General features: G+C 43.3%; 1 protein-coding gene across 4 annotated transcripts in view; it reads right to left on the minus strand.

Moving 5' to 3' along the window:
* Positions 1-20,340, minus strand: part of CLDN10 (claudin 10) — a 118,085-nt gene that overhangs the window by 2,742 nt on the left and 95,003 nt on the right. For 2 of the 4 annotated variants that reach the window (XM_040487231.1, XM_040487232.1), the window contains exons 2-3: positions 13,094-13,255; positions 12,924-13,005 (exon numbers count right to left, since the gene is read on the minus strand). In XM_040487231.1, the coding sequence (XP_040343165.1) occupies positions 12,924-13,005; positions 13,094-13,255 (244 nt within the window). Of the gene's footprint in view, positions 1-12,923; positions 13,006-13,093; positions 13,256-20,040; positions 20,314-20,340 lie in introns of those variants that run through there. The other 2 variants (XM_040487234.1, XM_040487235.1) reach the window with 2 other exon arrangements.

Genomic DNA, 20,340 nt, shown 5'->3' on the forward strand with positions numbered 1-20,340 from the left:
ACAGACTTCCACTGCAAGGCAAAAACTGATGGATGCCATTCCCAGCCTAATGGTGGTTTTCAGGATAAAATGAAGCCCAAGTGGGAGGGGTCTCTTTTGGTCATGCAGAATCCACAGAAGAGCTGAGACAGAAAAGCGGGGGGCGAGGGCGAGAAGGGACAAGGCAGGTCCGAGGTGGGCTCCCTTCCCAGCCTGCCCCCCAAAGGAGGTGCAGGGCCAGACTCAGGTCTCGAGGCCACACCACGCTGTTGACAGCATCTGGCATGCACCCACCACCTGTGCCTGTCCCGAGTTTTGCCTCGTCTGTTTCTACGTGCCATATCACTGACTGAACTCCCAGCCGGGCAGGACAGGATTTCTCCCATGATCTGAGTCACAGTAATGGTAATGGAAGAGTGACCTTGACTGCCAGCTTGGGGAAGCAGGAAGCGACCCTAACAGAAGATCAGGAAGGTACCGTCCACTCGCTCATTTTCAGGTCTGGCTACAGAGGCAATTTCACAGCCTGTGTTCACAGCTGGGAAGAAGTGATGCACACAACACATGCTGCCCTGTGGTCCCTTCTTTTCTCACTGTCGTGTTGCCTTCTCTGGGAAACCCAGGTGACAGCTGAAGTGAGTACAACAACAGGGAGCAGCACATCATCCCGCACTAGAGCACTAATTATGCTCCCGTAAACAAGAATCTTCTGCAACTGCTCCCACTAGTGGCGATGGCAGAAACAGAACACTGGGGTACAGTGCAACAAAACACCTTCAGCCTGCACAAAAACACTGGACCGAAAGGACTCAAGGCTGAAGTGCACTGATGAAAAAGAGCTGGCCGGACCAAGAGTGCAAAGTTCACGGTTTTATAAAAGATGCCTAAATTAAACACCATGCAATCCACCTAAAAAGGATATCCTGGATTTCCACCACCAGCTTTTCTTTTATGATGTTTGAACACAATTATGCACATAAAACCAGCAGACTGCCTGCCAGGTCGTTAGATGTAGGTCATCCGACCTCTTCAAAACATCCGTGAGTCCTACAGCAAGCTGCTCTCAGATGCCCCCCCCCGTCACGCTTTCGCCGCAGACGGCTAACAGTGAGCTAACACTGAACATTTCTACTTGGAGGACATGACTGTGGGATTACGGTCTAATGGTACTTTCTGTTTTTCTCTATCGTGGGCCTCCCATTAGAGTTCAGGCTGTCTTCACTCCTAATAAAAGCGTGCCTTAGTTATTACTCTTAGTATACATACCCCCGGAAGCAACAGTCTGAGGTTTTTCTTAAAAAATACTGAGCTTTCTAAAATCAGATTCCAGGGCCGGATACCATGGTCGATTAAAAATAAGTCTCTAATTATTAATCGTGGTCAATCAGGGGTGACAATCATAGAAATCATAAACTACGGCTTGGCACTGTGAATTCGCTCAAAGGAGCATGCAAACATGTACACAGTGTCGTCACAAATCAGAGGATAAATTACTTAGGCAGGAAAAATGTTGGGACTTGTGTCTTTATACTCATTTAAGCCATCCTGAACCTTCTGCAAGAATCATGAGTTTGAAAACAGGTTCAGGGCGCTGGGGTGGCTCAGTCAATTAAGTGTCTGACTTTGGCTCAGGTCATGATCTTGCAATACACAAGTTTGAGCCCCACATCAGGCTCTGTGCTGAGAGCTCAGAGCCTGGGGCCTGCTTCGGATTCTGTGTTGCCCTCTCTCTCTGCCCCTCCCCTGTTCTTTCTCTCTCTCTCAAAAATAAACATTTAAAAAAATTTTTTTAAAATACTGGCTCACTTATTCCTGACTTTTAATATATTTTCATGTTATTTAACTTTAAGTCAGTAAATTCAGACTCTATTCCAAGAAAAGTACCATTTCCATTTGAGTTCCTTGTGAGTTCTCTCAGAGACAAATAGTACTCAGAGCTGAAGTCTTTAAGAGACTCCACATCTACATCAGCAATTTTTAACAATTTGGTTTTGTGACTTGGTTCTTTCTCTTGCAGAGACTTTTTTTCTTCATTCTGTGGAAAGACACGGATAGCAGACTTACTCAGCAAGGACTCAAATTCGCACCTATCAGTGTGCATGATCTGGCAAAAACTGGCTGGTATTATTGAAAGACAGGATTGAGAGAGCAATATAATATCCACTCAAATCTGTTCCAGAGCATGCTTCCTTTGACACTGACTGGGAAGCTTAGTCTCTGCCTGGAAAATCTTTCTCCGTTTTTTTGGTAATACTAAGAAGCTGACTTCAGTGCCTCCGAAGATTACCAAATTTCAGATGCTCTGTTGCAGGGCTTTCTTTCATTAACAATATCCTCCTGGCCCCACACCAGCTTCCCCACTCAGAGCGTGCCCTCTTTATTGGACTGTTACAATCGCCAACATTTCTTCATTATTCTGAAAAGCTCTAAATCTGCTTAGCACCAGACAGATCCATGATTGTCACGGGGAGGACAGAGCTCCATTTTATGGATCAAAATGTTGTTTTTACAGTATCTCAAATAATCCTCTCAGTTGATAGGACTAATCAAAAGCTGCCTATATGACTTTAATTCACCTATGTAATTGAATGTAATTTAGCAAGCAGGGGAAAACTTTACTTGTATATAATCACTTAAAATTTCCCCCAAAAAAGAACCATAAAGAACTAAGGCATTAAAATGTCCTTTGAACTGGGATGCCTGGATGCCTCAGTCAGTTCAGTATCTGACTTCAGCTCAGGTCATGATCTCAGGATTTGTGGGTTCAAGCCCTTGCATTGGGCTCTGTGCTGACAGCTTACAGCCTGGAGCCTGCTTCAGATTCTGTGTCTCCTTCTCTCTCTGCCTATCCCCCACTTGTGCTCTCTCTCTCTCTCTCTCTCTCAAAAATAGACATACATACATACATACATACATACATACATACATACATACATATATACAACCATATATAAATAAAACGCCCTCTGAAGTATTGGGTGAAATTATTCTCACCCGCCTGGCTGTGCCTGGGGCCCTAGAGAGCTAGTACCACACTTGGAGGCCTTCATTCTAATCTCATACTTCAACTCATATTTCAGCCCTATAACCTTCATGGTAATCCGAGAGAATGGACTGAAGAACCCCTTTTATTTGCAGCTCCTATTTTTTTGTCTTCCTTGCATCCAAACCCGTTATGACTTATTTGCCATCTATGAGGAACTCGTGTAACCTACCCAGGTCACCACCACAGAAATGATGTGCCAGGAGGCATTGTGCTCATCATGTGTTTTGAGGTGTACAAGAGAAGGACAGCTCTGGTCTCAAGGATCTCAGAGTCTAGTGACAATAGTCAGATAATAAGCAAGTAACACTAGCAAAGTGCAATGAAATTTAACAACAGCATCAGAAGAGTATGTTTTTGCCAAGTAAACATTACCTGTTCTCCCAGATCCACCCAGACGTCATTCAAGTGAGTGTCTACAACTATAACCAGCATTACTGTCAGCTCACTGTACTAAGATTTTTGTGTGTGTGCTAAGAATTTTTTTTGCATAATTACATTCAATTTTCATTACAATCCTGAGAGATAGGTATTGCTACCTCATTTTACAAATGAGGAAGCTGAAGCTCAGGGAAATTAAATTACTTGCCACATACCTCAGCTAAGTAAATGATAAAACCAGGATTCAAAACCCGTAAATGTGATTCCAAAACTCAAGCTCTTAACCATCACTCTTTCTTCCCTTTATGTAGTATACCTTAGCTAAGTAAAAGATTTTATCAATATGAGAAAATACAATCAATGCAATATATTTTTATTTGTCATTTCAGAGAGATGGGCGTTTTCTCTCTCTGCGGCTCACTGCCTTCTCAGTGGCTCACAAGCTCCAGGGTATGGAATTTTTTCTGAATTCCCCTCAGGCTGTCTTTTCACCCAGCACAAAAAGAGGTGAGTGTAGTAATTAAAATCAGGGCATGTTGGACTGGAAAAAACAGAAAATGCAGCGCCTCCAAAAACAAAACAAAAAGTGTTTAGCGAATGAAAAAAAATCTCCTTGTACGACCCCCAGAGGAGCGAAGTGACCTTGCTGTAAGTCACAGAGCTAGGAGTCAGGTCTTTGGCATCTGGGATAGCGTTTTTTCAAACACATTGTCTTACTCCTCATTTTAACAAGAGTGGTAGCAGCCAAAATAAATATTCCAGTTAACTGAAAACTAACGATCGATCAATTGATCGATCATGTATCTCTATCGAGTTTAAAGTTTAGAAAGCATACCACGTATTACCAACATAAACATTTTAAAATTGAATTCCACTGGCATGCCATTGTTTTAAAGATTACTACCTAAAATAAACGTTCTTCAACTCATAGGCTTATATAATCCAAGGTCTAGATAACTACATGAGTAGATTTTATATTAAATAAGTATTCTGCAGGTATTATCTATAAACACTCCTCCCCCCCCCCCTCCCTACCCTCTCCTGGGGGCCCAGTTACAAGGATGGGCTGTCACGTGCCCACCCAGCCTGTGTACCTCCCCACCCTGCTCACAGTCTAGCTTTCCCTTACACAATCCCATCGGCTAATGGTTTCTCTCCCACTGCCCACAAGATGCCACAGGATTTCTCACCCGAAGCTTCCAGGAGACTTACAAAGTACTAACAGGTACCTCCCAAATGGCAGCTAACGTAGAGTTTAAATAATAAGCATCCACTTCTACACGGAAACTTCACGCAGAATTCTCACATTTAGGAAACCCAAAATAAAGACTGATCTTTTTGGTGTCAGTTCTAAATTGCTTTCTTGTGGCTAGATTAAAACAGACATACATGCGTTTCTTTTCTGTGTGCTGTGATTTATCAACAAAATTCTACAAATGTTATATATTAATAACATGCTGATGTGGTGAGTGCTCTAGCTACGTTATTTTCTTCTGTCCTCTTCACACTGAGAAGCAGGAGGGATTACCTCTCTTATCCAGACAGACAACTGCAGCTCCCCTAAGATCCCAAAAGAGCGAGGGCAGGGACAGGAGCTGAGCCGGGGTGTAACTCTGAAACCTGCCTCTTAGCCTATGTGCCACCACCCCCCTCCAACCATCTGCACGCACAGGGAGTATCTTTACAGAAGCCCTAATTCCTGCCAAGTATTCACGGAAATTAAAAAAAAAAAAATCCACAGTGTAACAATATAATATTAGCTAAGGTAAATTACAACTTAAAAGAAATATGTCCTGTCCCCCAAAATCACATAGGCCAATTCCAAAACAAATCTGTTGTTTAGCTCCATCTCCAGTCATATGGAGAATTGGGGGGTTTCCTGGGCCCTCTTTGGTTTTAAGTGAAAATGATGTGCCGAGTCCTTATACTCAAAGCAGGCAGCAGGCGTGATAACGTGTTCGCACACACGCTGTGAAGTCTGAACAAGCAGACACTGCAGAGGGGGCTGTGCTTCAAGACAGGAAATTCCTGGAACTTCGAAGCTGCCTTGCGACCCCTGAGGGCATGGCCAGAGCTTTGAGCCCGTGCGTGGGCAGGTGAGTGTGCACATCTGCTTGTGTTCAGAGAAAAAACATACGGATGAATTTGCAGCAAAAAAAGCCTGAGTCATTTAAAAGCAGATCCCGCATTTTATTCAGAATCCCCCACGGGCTACCTGACAGTGTCTCAGAATCAAACCAGGGACAGATGTATGCAGGATGGCTCTCTTGGGAAGGGTCTCAAGAATGTCTACGAACTTGACAGTTCCTGGGGGTTGCACGTCTCCAACTCAATGCTACGACTGAGGCGATTAGAAGAAAAGAAGAAATTACTCAAGCCTTGTTTCTTTTAAATTGTCCCTTTCAAACCTGCCTTCTATTTGAGAGCCAAGCGTCTTAACAACAGTTATCACTTCTACCAGGCTTCCAACATTTCAATATTCATTACTCTATGGCTCACCTTAGTACACGACCTCAAGTAATGAACTGCGACATTGATGCACGGTGCTAAGAGCCAGTATCCTTAAAAATAACAGTGAACGTTTACTGAGTGCCTACCGTGTGATGCATGCTTCTAAAGAGCTGAATATTTATTTGCCACCTCCGTAGCACAGAGGAGGGACGCAGGACACAGAAAAGACATGGACCTTCTTCAAGGTTACACAACAAATAAGCAGCAGAGCCGGGCTTTCCTCCCAGGCAGCCAGGAGGTGCTGGATCCAGGGCCTCACTCTTTGACACTGTGCGTATGCTGCCTCCTGCCCTCATGTCCACATGACATGCCCGTAGGTCCCAGACGTCCACAAACACGCTCAGTCTTCCCACTCCAGGAGAGATGCAGACAGACAATCCTATAACACTGCTGACCAGCCTCCTTGCTGTAAATGTCATGGAGCAGGCACTAGGCACAAGAGACTCCAAAATCAGCAAGATGTGGTCTCTGCCCGCAGATGCTCCTGGTCTGGTTTGGGACAGGAACCAGTAAGTAAGTGCTAACTGCACGGCAGCATTATGACAGAAGCACCAGGTGGTGGAACAGGAGCACACGGGAGGGCGCCTCACCCAGAACACAAGTCCTGCAGGATGGCCGGTGTCAGCCAGCATGTGAAAAGGAAAGGGAAAGGGGGCTTAGGGGTCCGAGTGGAGTCACCAGGAAGCATGGCAAACTGGCAGGAATTGTGACTCCATGTACTGGCCAGTAAAAACAAAACACAGTTGCCCAACACTTGATTTGCAAGCATATTTTTAAAGTCACGCTAGTGCTAACAAAAGCATCCGAGCCATTATGGTGATCTGAGCCACCACTGAACAGCGAAGGCACAGGGTAACGCTTCTTAATATTTAACAGCTGAATTGTTTTGTTCTTAATACATGGTACCTCCAAGGAAGCCCTTATCCAAGAATCTGTGAGCTGTTTACCAACATTAATTCATTCTCCAAATAACTCACGAGTGGAGTAAGCCTAAATAAACGAACATCCATAATTCATTACATTATAATAATGACAGAAGTCAGAAGCCAAATATGCTGGCAAGGTCACGTAGTGAGATTGATATTCCTTTGAACTTCACCCAGGAAAATGTGTAATCTAGAAAGGTACCTTCTAGAATGATCTACGTGAATGATCTACTGTTCATTTAACTGGACAGACAGCAAGCATGAGAGCATTTATCAGAGAGTAGACAGCTGTTTATTTCTAACTACTAAATAGCCACAGAGGTGAACAGGTTTTCCCAAGTAAAGCTGAAATCCTAAAGTAGAAACTAAATATATGCCAGGAATGAGTGTTACAGATAAATAAGTCCACGGTCTTAAACACTCTGAAAATAAAAAAGCCTGAAGGATAAGACCTGAATATGAGAATATCTGAGCCAAAATACTAATGATAAATTTCATATACTAAAAGAGAATAAATCTAAGATTATGATGTCCCATTTCTTCGATTAGGGCATTTGGTTTAATGCTCCAACATTGCATGGATTTGAAAAGAAGTTTCTTTGTGTCAATAAATTCTTACTTGGAACAGTTTATTTAAGAAAACAAATCAAGACCTTTAGGAAGTTAAGTCATTTGGACAACAAAGCAGTAGTGGGAATAATAACTGAATTAAATCTCAACTCCCTGGAGGGTGGGTCACAGGGTAGTGGATGCCTGCTACCATAAACTTGCAGAATGGTAGACTTTTTTGGATTTGGTAGGTTTTATTTTAATAAAAAGGAGGAAGTTGGTTTGAAACAGCCAAAGGGAAGAGTTGGGAAATCTTTTTCAAGGCTTTGCAGCAGCCCATCCTGGAGTCATGAAACATAATCACAACTTGAATGAACACAAGAGAAGCAAAACAAACGCCAAAAAAAAAAAAAAAAAAAAAAAAAAAAAAAAAAAAGGCGGGGGCCGGGTTGGGGGGCATGGCAGAACACAACCACAGTCAGATGTAACTCTTTAAACAATTGCAATTGTGGGGGCACCTGGGTGGCTCAGTCGGTTAAGTGTCCGACTTTGGCTCAGGTCATGATCTCATGGTTCATGAGTTTGAGTCCCACCGTGGGCTCTGCACTGGTAGCTTGGAGCCTGCTTCGGATTCTGTGTCTCCCTCTCTCTCTGCTCTTCCCCTTCTGGCACTCTGTCTCTCTCCCTCTCTCTCTCAAAAATACATAAACATTAAAAAAAAAAAAGAATTACATTTGTGTTGTGACTATAGCCTGGGAGAAAGAACTTCCCAGATATATGGAGGGAGAGGAAGGATTTCAGAAATACAGAGCTAGGAGCATAGAGCGTGATACTGTTTTTAGTGCTACAGCCTCTGATCTTTACTCCAGCTGCACTAGAAGCCACTCATCTTTTCTCACCAATAAAGTGCCTACTGAGTTCTTTGCACATAGTAGGAACCTAGCAGGAATTTTGTTGATGAGTTTAGTCTGTGTTTCTAACTTAGGCAACCAAGGTAGGTCTTACATAGGAATGTCCTGGAAATCCACAGAAAAGATTCAATTAATATAGCACAGAATCTTTTTATTTTTTTGAGGGGGGGGCACAAGTGAGTAAAGGGGAGAGAGAGAGAGAGAAGCAGGGTCACCCAAAGCGGGGCTCATGTTTTACCCAAAGTAGGGCTCGAGCTCACCCGATATGGGACTAGAACTCATGAACCGTGAGATCGTGACCTGAGCCAAAGTCAGATGCTTCATGACTGAGCCACCCAGGTGCCCTAATATAGCACAGAACCTTAAGAAAAACAAAACAAACATCAACAAAACTAGATCCTGAGCCCAGGATGTCTTCCAGTGCATTTCAGGGCTCGGGTATGGGATAGCTAGGATTTGCTCACCAGAAATTTAAAGTAGAGCACACTGCAAGCAGCTGTCTTCACGGCCTTCCTAAAGGCCAAGCACACATGTGACTGTGGACAGGGAGAGATGTCACTTGGTGGTAGCTAGTTTTAGGAAGCGGAGTTTGTGATACGGATGGGAGAGAGGAGTGAGTGTCCTTCCTTCTCTCCTCAGTGGGCTGACACCACAGGAAGCTTTTCCCCTAACTCTGAAAGGAATACCTCTGCAGACAAGGCTCACTTGCCAGGCACTGTGCTTGGCTAATAAGACAGCAATGGAAGGGGCACTTTCTAATCTCAAGGAATTTACTCTCATGCAAGTGAATGAAGACACCAAAGAAAGTCAGAACCTTCCTGCTGTAGTACCTTCCAAATCTCAACCCACCTAGGGCTGTCCTGCCTTTAGCCCTGATTCTCCAAAGCATTCCTCAGTTCATGCACAAACTAAGTCAAAGACCCATGGCTGAATTTGTAGCAAATGCTAGCTGAGGCAACACTAGCCCCTAGAATATGCCAAATCAAAATCTCACTTTAGGGCGCCTGGGTGGCTTAGTCGGTTAAGTGTCCAACTTCGGCTCAGGTCATGATCTTGTGGTTTTTGAGTTCAAGCCCCACTCGGAGCCTGGAGTCTGCTTCAGATTCTGTGTCGTCCTCTCTTTCTGCCCCTCTCCCGCTCACAGTCTGTCTCTTTTTGTCTCTCAAAAATAAACATTAAAAAAAAATATCAAAATCTCACTTTAAAAATTCTAAGACCTATGAAATTAGTTTATTTTGTGTAGGTAGCCAATTTTTAACTTATTAATCTTTCAAATTTTTATTTCCCTGTCCTCTACTAGAAATGTTGATAAAAGGATGGGGCACCTGATAAAAGGATGATGCTCAGTCGGTTAAGCAACCGATTCTTGATTTTGGCTCGGGTCACGATCTCACAGTCATGAGATCAAGCACCACATTGGGCTCTATCGACACAGAGCCTGTCGTGGGGCCCGAACCCCAAAACATGAGATCACGACCTGAGACAAAAATCAAGTGGGACACTTAACCGACTGAGCACCCAGGTGTTATATTTTTAAGTCACTTCAGAAAAGGCTAATAAAAATATCTATAAAGATAAGCTACACCTTAAACACGACATACAATTAAAAATCAATCTTAACAGCTAATACAATACAGTAATCAATTTCCTCTTTTCTAATCAGTTCTGAGCATCTATATACACTCTCTTAATTTCCACATTAAGTCTATGAGAAAGTTCTATTCTTAGCCTGATTTCAGGATGAGAATACGGAAACGGCAGGCAGAAGTTGAGAAGAGAGTGCCGACAGCACATGAGGGGGGGATGAGGAAAACCCCTCCAAGTCCATATTTACTGAACTGAGTTTAACCAAAACCTGAAAGAAAATCAGAAATCCCAATGGAACCAAACTGAGTTAGGCGACTGAGCATACAGCACAGAAGAAAAGTCACACAAAGGACAGACGCAAGTTACTGGGCATATATGAATTAGCCTTGCTTGACCTTTTGAGGAATGATGAAAATGATTTTTAAGACTCTGACAAAGACATCCCTAATAATTGTCAGGAAAATAAAGACAGCAGTGTGGAAAAGATAATCCAGAAAAGGCAGCAATAATGTCTTTAATAACATAAACCAGTTTTGTTGTAGATTTAGGATACCAAAGCCTGAAATAAAAATGTATCATTTAATGAAAATTATTAGTTCATTTAAATATCATTAACGTGTTTCTTTTTTTTATTTTTTTTTTTAAATTTTTATTTATTTTTGAGAGAGAGAGAGAGAAAGAGGGAGGGAGGGAGGGAGAGACAGCATGAGCAGGGGAGGGGCAGAGAGAGAGGGAGACACAGAATGTGAAGCAGCCCCAGGCTCCGACGCAGGGCTTGAACTCACAGTGAGATGATGACCTGAGCCGAAGTTGGAGGCTTAAGAATTTAAAAATCAGAACACATTTTTCCAACATAAGCAGGTGAGTAAAAATTACACTGGTGTCTCAAACAGCCATTTTTGTTTCCCATTTAACAAAAGTTAAAATAGTTTTTGAAAACATGCAAAAAATATATATAGCATACTGTCACCAAAAAATCATGAAATGGAGTATTATAAATCATGGGTCTTAGAGCAAGCATTCCTGGTCTGACTCATAGTCTAATCAGACAGTACCTAGTTTAGTTTAGGTTGCATTGCACAAATTATTTGGCCCTTTTCCAAATTTAAAAAAAAAAAAAAAAAAAAAAAAAAAAGGTTGTACCAAGAGAACCTACTTTATAAGGCTGTTCCAAGAATAAAACAAAATAATAAAACAGAATAATATTTGCAATGCTCTACTTGGTACATGGGAGGGGCCCAACATGTGTTAGCTGCTATTTTCATTATATAAGCATTTATTATTTATAAATAAAAGACACCAAAGACAGAAGTAAAAAACCAATTCCCTAAAGAAACTTAAATCCACCAGAAAAAAGTAATGCACACCTGACCAGCTATTTTAGCAACTGTTTTTTAAAATCCTGTCACATTTGATCTGAAGACTGAAAGAGAAGCACCAGACTGGTTGTTAACTATACACGTACATACTGATGTGGCTTTCTACAGAGGTATGTGGGTATATTTTCATGGAAGATAAAATATTGCATATATCATTATTTCTAATTTGGTATCCCTGGGGTTTTCCCAAGGCAAAGAAATAAGCCTAGGGAAACTATAAAAAGCAATTGCCCATAGTTAAAAAAAACAACCACCAACAACAAACTGATCTGTAAACGCCAAAGCAACTGCCTGCAACCCAGACCGGTCACACCTGGGTGGTGTCTGTACCACTCCGAGGGCATTTTTTAAAAACCTTGCAGGGGCGTCTAGGTGGCTCAGTCGGTTAAGCGTCCGACTTCGGCTCAGGTCATGATCTCACGGTCCATGAGTTCGAGCCCTGCGTCGGGCTCTGTGCTGACTGCTCAGAGCCTGGAGCCTGTTTCAGATTCTGTGTCTCCCTCTCTCTGACCCTCCCCTGTTCATGCTCTGTCTCTCTCTGTCTCAAAAATAAATAAATGTTAAAAATAAATAAATAAATTTAAATAAATAAAATAAAAACCCTGCATAATGTACAGTTTCTTTATAAAGCTTTATTAAGTGGAGCTTGTTAAGGAGTTAATTTAAAAGGCTAATTAAAAATGAAAACATGAGGGGCGCCTGGGTGGCTCAGTCAGTTAAGCATCTGACTCTTGATTTCAGCTCAGGTCATGATCTCCTGGTTTGTGAGATCGAGCCCCGCATCAGCAAAGAGCCTGCTTGAGATATTCTCTCTCCCTCCCTCTCTTTGCCTCCCCTCCCTTGTTCTCTCTCTCTCTCACTCTCTCTCTCTCAAAATTGATGAATAAATATTTTTTAAACATGAAAAGATGATACTTCATTTAAATGTCATTGACAGTGGGGTGCCTGGGTGGCGCAGTCGGTTAAGCGTCCGACTTCAGCCAGGTCACGATCTCGCGGTCCGTGGGTTCGAGCCCCGCGTCAGGCTCTGGGCTGATGGCTCAGAGCCTGGAGCCTGTTTCCGATTCTGTGTCTCCCTCTCTCTCTGCCTCTCCCCCGTTCATGCTCTGTCTCTCTCTGTCCCAAAAATAAATAAAAGTTGAAAAAAAAATTTTTTTAAATAAAAAATAAATGTCATTAACAGATTGCTAATCTTCAGGAGCATGTTCCCATGTCAGTGTTTGAAACCGTGATGGAAACCGGCTCAGACACCAGCACCCGGCAAATGTCAATCTGGGTGGACAACAATTGAAGCAAGCTGTCAGTTTTTTGTTGTCTCACATCATCATCCTTTCCTCCCCACCTTACGCCTCTCTTCCACTTGTCCCCTACTTCACCCCAATTTAATGACGTACAGTGGATGAAGTCCAGAATTTCAAATGCTACGCCTTGAGCTTTTTAGACAAGACACTATGTGACACCAATGCAGTAATTAAATGCATCTTTTGCCAACGTAGCACATGAAATGTTTACTCTTGAAATGATGTCATCAAATAATATTTATCAGTGTGTCTCACTTTCACGAGCCATGTAAGGAATTTACATATCTTAATTTAGAAGAGTCACTCGCATACATTTCCTAGAAGCTAGAAACATACAGACCAAGAAGAGGACTTACTTCTGCTCAACATAGAGAGGATCAAAGAATTCCGTTGTGATTTTGTTTGCGTAGAGGGAACAACCGGTCATTGAGCACAACCCTGCAAAGTATCAGAAGGAAAGTACCACGGTTAGTGTCATTTCATTAACATCGTGAAGTACCTCGTTTGGGAGAAAGTTACTATTTACCTGACAGTATGAATACAATTCCAGCCAAACAAGCAATTTTAGCTTTGGCTTTATCTGAGCCTCCGACTTTGGTACACTTCATTCCAAACAGGGCAAATATGGAACCAAAAAAGCCCAGACTGACAGCGGCAATCATAAGTCCTCTACATGCCTGGATATAACCTGCAATTAGAGGTCATCTGTGTTAGCATAAAACACGTGGCTTTCCAGGGAGACATCCTCCTCATTTTGTACCATCCTTCTGAATGAGGGTTCCGTTCTCCAAAAAAAAAAATACCCATAGTGGTTAAAACACATAGTAAGAGAAGCCAGAAGGGAAAGCAAGTTAATCTATATGGAGTGCCTGTTCTATGTCACCCACTTTTAGGATTGGCCTATGCATAATCCTCAGGATAGATTCCTTGAGTGTTATTATTCCCACGTTCACGGAGGAGGACACTGAGGCACCAAAGGCTATATATATATAGGCTATGTCAGAGATGAATTAGTAAGAGGCTGAAACGGATTCCATCCACTTCTGATTATAAAATCCATGCGATGCTACCCCTCTCTGTAAGAAATACCATCCACCACCATCTCAACCTTCCTACTCCTTTGTACATTGGACCTTTTATTCATTTTTTACTAATGTTTATTTATTTTTGAGAGAGAGAGAGCGAGCAAGCAGGGAGAGGGGCAGAGAAGAGGGAGACGCAGAATCCAAAGTAAGCTCCAGGCTCTGAGCTGTCCGCACAGAGCCCCAAACACAGGGCTGTAACTCATGAACCATGAGATCATGACCTGAGTCAAAGTCAGACGCTTAACTGACTGAGCCACCCAGGCGTCCCACATTCGACCTTTTAAATAGATGCTTTAATGGTTTTGACATTATAAAATTTATAATTGGGCAGCAAGGTGTTTCTGATATCAGTGAAAGCTTACAAATGAGACCAACTAGAATATCATCAGGAACCAATGATGAGTCTAAATCAAGAAGTATTTTAATGACATTATTACTTTCAGGGCACATGGAATAAAACTAGGTTTCAAAAAGCAGTGGTTTTTACTAAAAGAATATTTCATAATTATGAAATTCACTGGGTGCATATAAGTGGATGCTTTCTAAGCACCCTAAAACCTTGTTCTATTGGGTTGTCTGATCATCTTTTGGTACCACCCATTTTTTTTAATTAAAAAAATTTTTTTAATGTTTATTTATTTTTGAGAGAGAGAGAGAGAGAGAGAGAGCAGGGAAGGGGCAGAGAGAGGGAGACACAGAATCCAAAGCAGGCTCCAGGCTCTGAGCTGTCAGCACAGAGCCTGACGTGGGGCTCAAACTCACCAACCATGAGATCATGACCCAAGTCGAAGTCAGACACTTAACCGACTGAGCCACCCAAGTGCCCCACCACCGATTTTCTTAATCACCTATTCTTATTTGCACAGCCAGGGTAGGGTAAACTTCAACGTGGCTTTTGTCCAGACACTAACAAATTTTAAATCAATAGAATTTAAACCAATACACTTTTAGCACAGAAGGTCATTTTCCTTTCAGCCGGAAACAGTGCCATGTATCAATCTGGAGTAGCGATGGCAGATCCTAGGTATAAGCAGATGTTCGTGGAGCCAATGAACGGGCATGTACATCAAGTTCACGTGTGGGATTATTTTTTTAATTTGAAAAAAAACCTCATAAAGACAGCAAGTCACTCATTGTTAGTGTTCAGGTAAAACCCACAATAAATAATAATTCTAAGACTACAGTAATTGTAAATTCAAGAAATAATCCTGGCAGGTAGCCTCCAGCCCACATTCCTTTGGGAAAGAATGAAATTTTAAAGTGTTAATACTATTATTCCTAGGGTCCATTTTGAAGAGTACAAAGAAGATACTCTGTTTAATTGCAACAAAGTTCGGCCTCCACCAATGCAGACTGCAAAGACAACGAACTTCTATTTTATAGTGTGAACAGCCTCCAGGAATAATTCCACTGGAGGTGAGGCTGTCAAAAACAGCAAAACAAGTTTATTTTTAGCACAACAAGATAATGGAGGCTAATTTCAGTAGCAATAATCGTACTGTAGGGCTATCTGGGTCTCTGCTGACCCGGGTTTTTTAAAAATTTCAACTCTCAGTCCCCTCGCCAGAAGCCAGGGAGCAGACAGAAGCACAGAGGGGAAGGCTGCTGGTTCCCTATAAGATTAAAGACCATCTACCAAGACAACCACTACTGGGACAGTGTGGTTTCATTTCTTCCTGAGACTTATAGTAATCTATGGTTTTGAGGTATGTTAGCGGATTCTCACTGCAATCCCTACACAAAACAGCATGTGTGTAGACATAGCCTCTGTGATACATGTTTTAAAAAATTAGCCTAGACAAGTTTATCATTTACTCAAGTCATCGTATAGTCTTTATGAACAGGAAATGCAGGAGCCAGGCAAATGGTTAAGGCCTACACTCTGATCATTTAGAACTCAAATATGTTTTCCCAGATGAAAACAGTGGTATGAACCTCAGGCCGGTGCATGCAGTCCTTAATATGACTTAATATGAAAATAACAGTAGTCTTTAAACTTTATTCAACCATGACTCATAGTATTTTTTTCTGAGGTTCTCACTCTGTTCTCCTGTCTCAGCCCCCGTGCCTGCAGCAGGACTGGTCTCTTGGCATGAATATGAGAGAAGAAATACCGTTTCTGATGTGGTCGGGTCCTTCCCCGCGTGCCAACCAGAACCCTGACTTGGAGGGAAAGGCACCTCTCTCCAGCCTGGAATGGTAGCAGTAACTTGCTAACTACGCTAACATGGCTAACTATGCTAACTTACTGCATGCACAATCATTGCTTAGATTTTCTGAAACAGGGAACAAAGAGCAGACACTGGGGTTCCTGGGGATAAACCGCACCCCCTCCACTGCCAGCTCTAAACGGAATCCAGTTGCTGGTAAGCCTGGTTGTGTAAATTAGGGGCCACCAGTCCTTAAAACATCCACAGACTCAGGCCTTAGGTGACTTCCAACAAACTCAGAGTTTATCTTTTGCAAGGCAGACCTCTACAACCTTGCTTTTAACAGTTCCGGAGGGCAAAACTTCTAAGTAACACCAGCAAGTGGAGTGGTAGTAAAAACCTAGTCAAGGAGGCCATTATTTTTGACAGGTTGAATTTACTGACACCTTTAATAGCTAATTAACACATTAAAGTGCTGAGGCATGAACATATTTACTCAGAAGTTCTCTGAAGTATAATTTATAGTTAACTCTCTTGGAAGAAACGGCAAACATTTCCACGAACAAAAATAGATGGCATATACTAAAAACAACCTGGCTGAAAATGATTCTCAGCTGAAGTTCAAGTGGTGCTTTGAAAGGAATATGAGCTGGCGATAAACAGAAATCACTAGCTCATTCAACCGTGAAAGTTCCAATTAGTAAAATACAGTGACTTTACCATAACGAATTCTGTTGGAGGAAACCTTCAAGGCGTCCCTTAAAAGTTAAGTGTTTTCCAAATGATGTGTACCTCATTTTCCATTTCAAACTAGCAAATATGAAAATATCCACTTGGTGGAGACAATTCCCTAGTAGCACATGTGCCCGTTGCTGGATAGAAGGGAGAGAAAAGAATGGCCTTTTCCTACGCTAGTAGCTTTGTGTGCTTTTTGCAAATCCTCTGAAAGAAGGGTGGGATCGGAGGAAGGCACAAACTATGAATCTCAGCTCTGGTTCTTCTATTTACCTGCTGTGTGTCCTTGATTACATTACCTTATCTCTCTGAGGCTCAGTTTTCTCATCTGTAAAACAGGGATAAGAGCACTTACTTCACAGGATGAATAATATGAACAGAGTGCCTGGTGATTTGTAAGAATCTCATCAAAGCTTCCCTTCCATCATACTAAGATTAATTCTAAGCAGAACCTGGAGTTGGGATCTTGACATAAAATCGAATCTACACATTTAGCTTTTCTCGGCTTCATTTTCCTTGTAGGGAAAACTGGGGTTGCAATGATGCCCCCCTGAGGATGAGGAATCAGAGCTTTGACTTCGTAAAGAAAATTCAGAATAATGTATCCATCATCTGCGCCCAAGAGGCTCCTTCTCCCACCTCAAGCTAGATGAGAGAGAGCCGTGGGCCTTCTCCCTCTTTCTGCACTTTCTTTTGAATTTAGAGCTTCTTCCTGGCTTAAGGGGAGGACTGGCTTGCTCAGGCCTGTGGTCACCACAGCCTACAGTAATGTAGCCTTCTCCTGCCACTTCAGAGCAGCGTCAGGAAGTCCAATATGCAGTGTGATGTCAGTGGGACCTGCCTCAGAACCAGCACCCAGCAGATGTGGCTGCTCCAGGGACGCAGCAGACAGCTTAGAAGCCGAGAGGCCTGCTCTGGGAAGGTCACCTTGTAGGAGGAGGAATCAACTCTCTAGGTGAAAACGTAGCAGTGTGATTAAATCCCTCAATATGTTATTCTGGGAGACACAGAAGAGTAAGATTTATCACTTTCGGATAGGCAATGCCTTCTTAAGCCACAGAAAGCAGAGGCGGCAAGAAGAAACTGATAAATCTGATGACAGTACACATTTCAAAGTTTTGTGTAAGAAAAGACATCGTAAGTTTAAAAGACAAGCAATGGGCCAAGACTGCAACATAAATAAAAAATCAAGGAGGATTGACACCCAGAATTTTAAAAAACAAATCATTTACATCAAGAGGAAAAAACAGACTGGGCATAAGATATGAACAGGCAATGCATGAAAGAGAAAAAAAAGGTCAATAAATACAGGATAAGATGGTAAAAATCATTGGTAAAAACCAGGGAAATACCAATAAAAATGATAGCATGATAATATGTCACCCACAATACTGGATGAAAAACTCTGTGGTGAGAATGTGGACAAACAGGCATTCTCGCTCGTTGGTGGTGGAATGTAATTTGGAGGTATAAACTGAACATTAAAATGAATAATCTGACAGGTACCATTTCTCACAGAAATATACATGTGCACAGAGAGACGAATGTGAAGATTTTCAGTATAGCACTGACAACAGCGAAAAGCTGGAAAGGGTCCATTGCCCAACATTGAGAAAGTGGCTAAATACAGCAGCCTGTCCAGATGTATGAATACCATGCACTTGTTAGAGTTACTTCTCTATGTACTGACTTGGACAAATACATTAATTAATTTTAGAACATTGTACACCAAGGGGGAGTATGAAGACATTTGTGTTTTGGTTTTTTTTTTTTTTTAAGTCATTTTCTAGACACAGGAGCACCCACAAAAGGCCATTTTGCAACCAGGGTTGTGTATAAATGTCACTCCTTTCTCTTCTCCCTCCTCAACTCCCTCCACAGCCTCATAACCGAGGGCTCTGCCCTCCTTCCTCCTCACAACCCCACCCGCCCCCAAGTCCCCATGCCAACTCCACTCCCACATCAGAGACACAATGTGAAAACTTCTCTATTCTGCACCCAACGCTCTTCATGGAGCATTTACTTCTCATTCCCCTCTCTCCTCCCCCAACTGTCCTACAGAAGGAAGTGGGCATATCTGGTGAGCTAGCTCAGGTAACAATATAGTACGGTTACCATACAGTACAGCAGTTACAGTAAGAGTGCACTTTGGACAGTAACCATCAATCCCAAACTCTCAACGTAAACCACAGAAACAAGAGCCTGCCTGTTCAAAGCATCTACCTGAATGTGTGCTCTACAGAGCACAGGAAACTCAACAGTAATTCTAGGGGATCAACAGTGACCCAGATACTTATTTTACACAAGAGGACGAAGACCTGAGTGTCATCCATTCAAAATCAGGCACATATTCCCGGGATATGGGGGTTCCATCAAATACCACCACGCTGAGCAACAACAGTTTGCTTTTCGTGGCAAGCACCATCTTAGGGGAATTAATTCTTGTCTTTTATTGAATCAGCTATGCAAATAAAAACCTGCAGTGAAGTAATTTTTTTTCAAGTTAAAAAAAAAAAAAGAAACACCTCAAATCTAGAGATAATGCAAATGACTATCCTAAACTTTTTGCTGGGCTCTATCTAGTCCTGTGCTATAAAATCCTGGAAGAAACCAGCCTAGAACTTGAGCAATCATTGTACCTGGGTTGACATCTACCGTTCTCTTGAAACTAAAACAGAGCCAGTTTTCTAGAACATCCGCTTGTTGCTCTAATTCAATACAGTATAGAGCCCAACTAGCAAGAACAATGTAGAAAACAACCTACAAAAGAACAGCAGGTGAGTGACCTGGAGAGCTGACGCGGGACGCATGGACACAGAACTTGGCAGTCTCTGGCACAAGACTCCTGCTAGCCAGGATTCTCTACCCACTGCGGCACAGACAAGGGCTATTTATTTTCCTAAAACTTGGAGGAAGCATTAAAGCCCAGGCAGACACGTTTGTTGAAGCGTGGGGTTGTTTTTTCTTGGGGGAGGGGGCTTGGAGTGACACTCCCTGCAACATGTTACTTTTTCTCTTGCCTACTTTTAAAAGAACTAACAAAACGGTTAATGGGAGCTCAGGACAAGCGGAATTAGCTTTGACAAGTCGATACCATTTTAACCAGGATCCAGCTCTTTCGGGGAGTGCTGGGTGAAGGAGCCAAGCGTCACTCCGTGTCCTAACAGTCCCCGGGAGATGGGGGTCCCACAACCGTGTCCTCGACTCTCAGGACTGCAAAGGTGCTTCCCTCAACCCCCCAACGCCTGAGTCGCCCACCCCACCCCAGTCCCAGGGCGCCGGGCTCGGACAGGCGCCCCGCGGGACACCCGTCCCAGTACGGCACCGACGGGCACTGGGGCTCTCCGCGGCTCCCTCAGGCTCTGGGGCGGGGGGAGGCGAGGCTCGGCCACGGAGGAGTCTGGCCCGGGGGTGCCGCCCGGGGTCGCGAGGCCAAGAGGGCGCCAGGCTGCCTGGCCGGACAGGAGCGAGGGCAGGGGATGGGGGCCCGAGGGGATGCAGACCGTCCAGCGCCAGCATAGAGGGGAAGTCCTTGCAGTTGGAGACGCCGGTGGAGTCGGTCACGCACGTCTTCCACAGGTTGGCCCAATAGGTGGCGGTGGTGATGACCGTGCCGTCGATGGTGGACACCTTCCAGTAGTCGGTGGGCAGCGTGGAGGACACCAGCACCCAGCCCGAGATGGAAACCATAAAGGCGATGATCTCCGAGGCCGTGCTCGCCATGCTGCCCGCTGCAGCCGCGCTAGCGCTCGCGCTTGCGCTCCCACTGGGCGCCGCGACCCCCGCGCGTTCGGCCCCGCGGC

Source organism: Herpailurus yagouaroundi, unplaced genomic scaffold (assembly GCF_014898765.1).
Source record: "Herpailurus yagouaroundi ecotype Mexico unplaced genomic scaffold, PumYag 164, whole genome shotgun sequence".
In the NCBI taxonomy this organism is placed as follows: domain Eukaryota; kingdom Metazoa; phylum Chordata; class Mammalia; order Carnivora; family Felidae; genus Herpailurus; species Herpailurus yagouaroundi.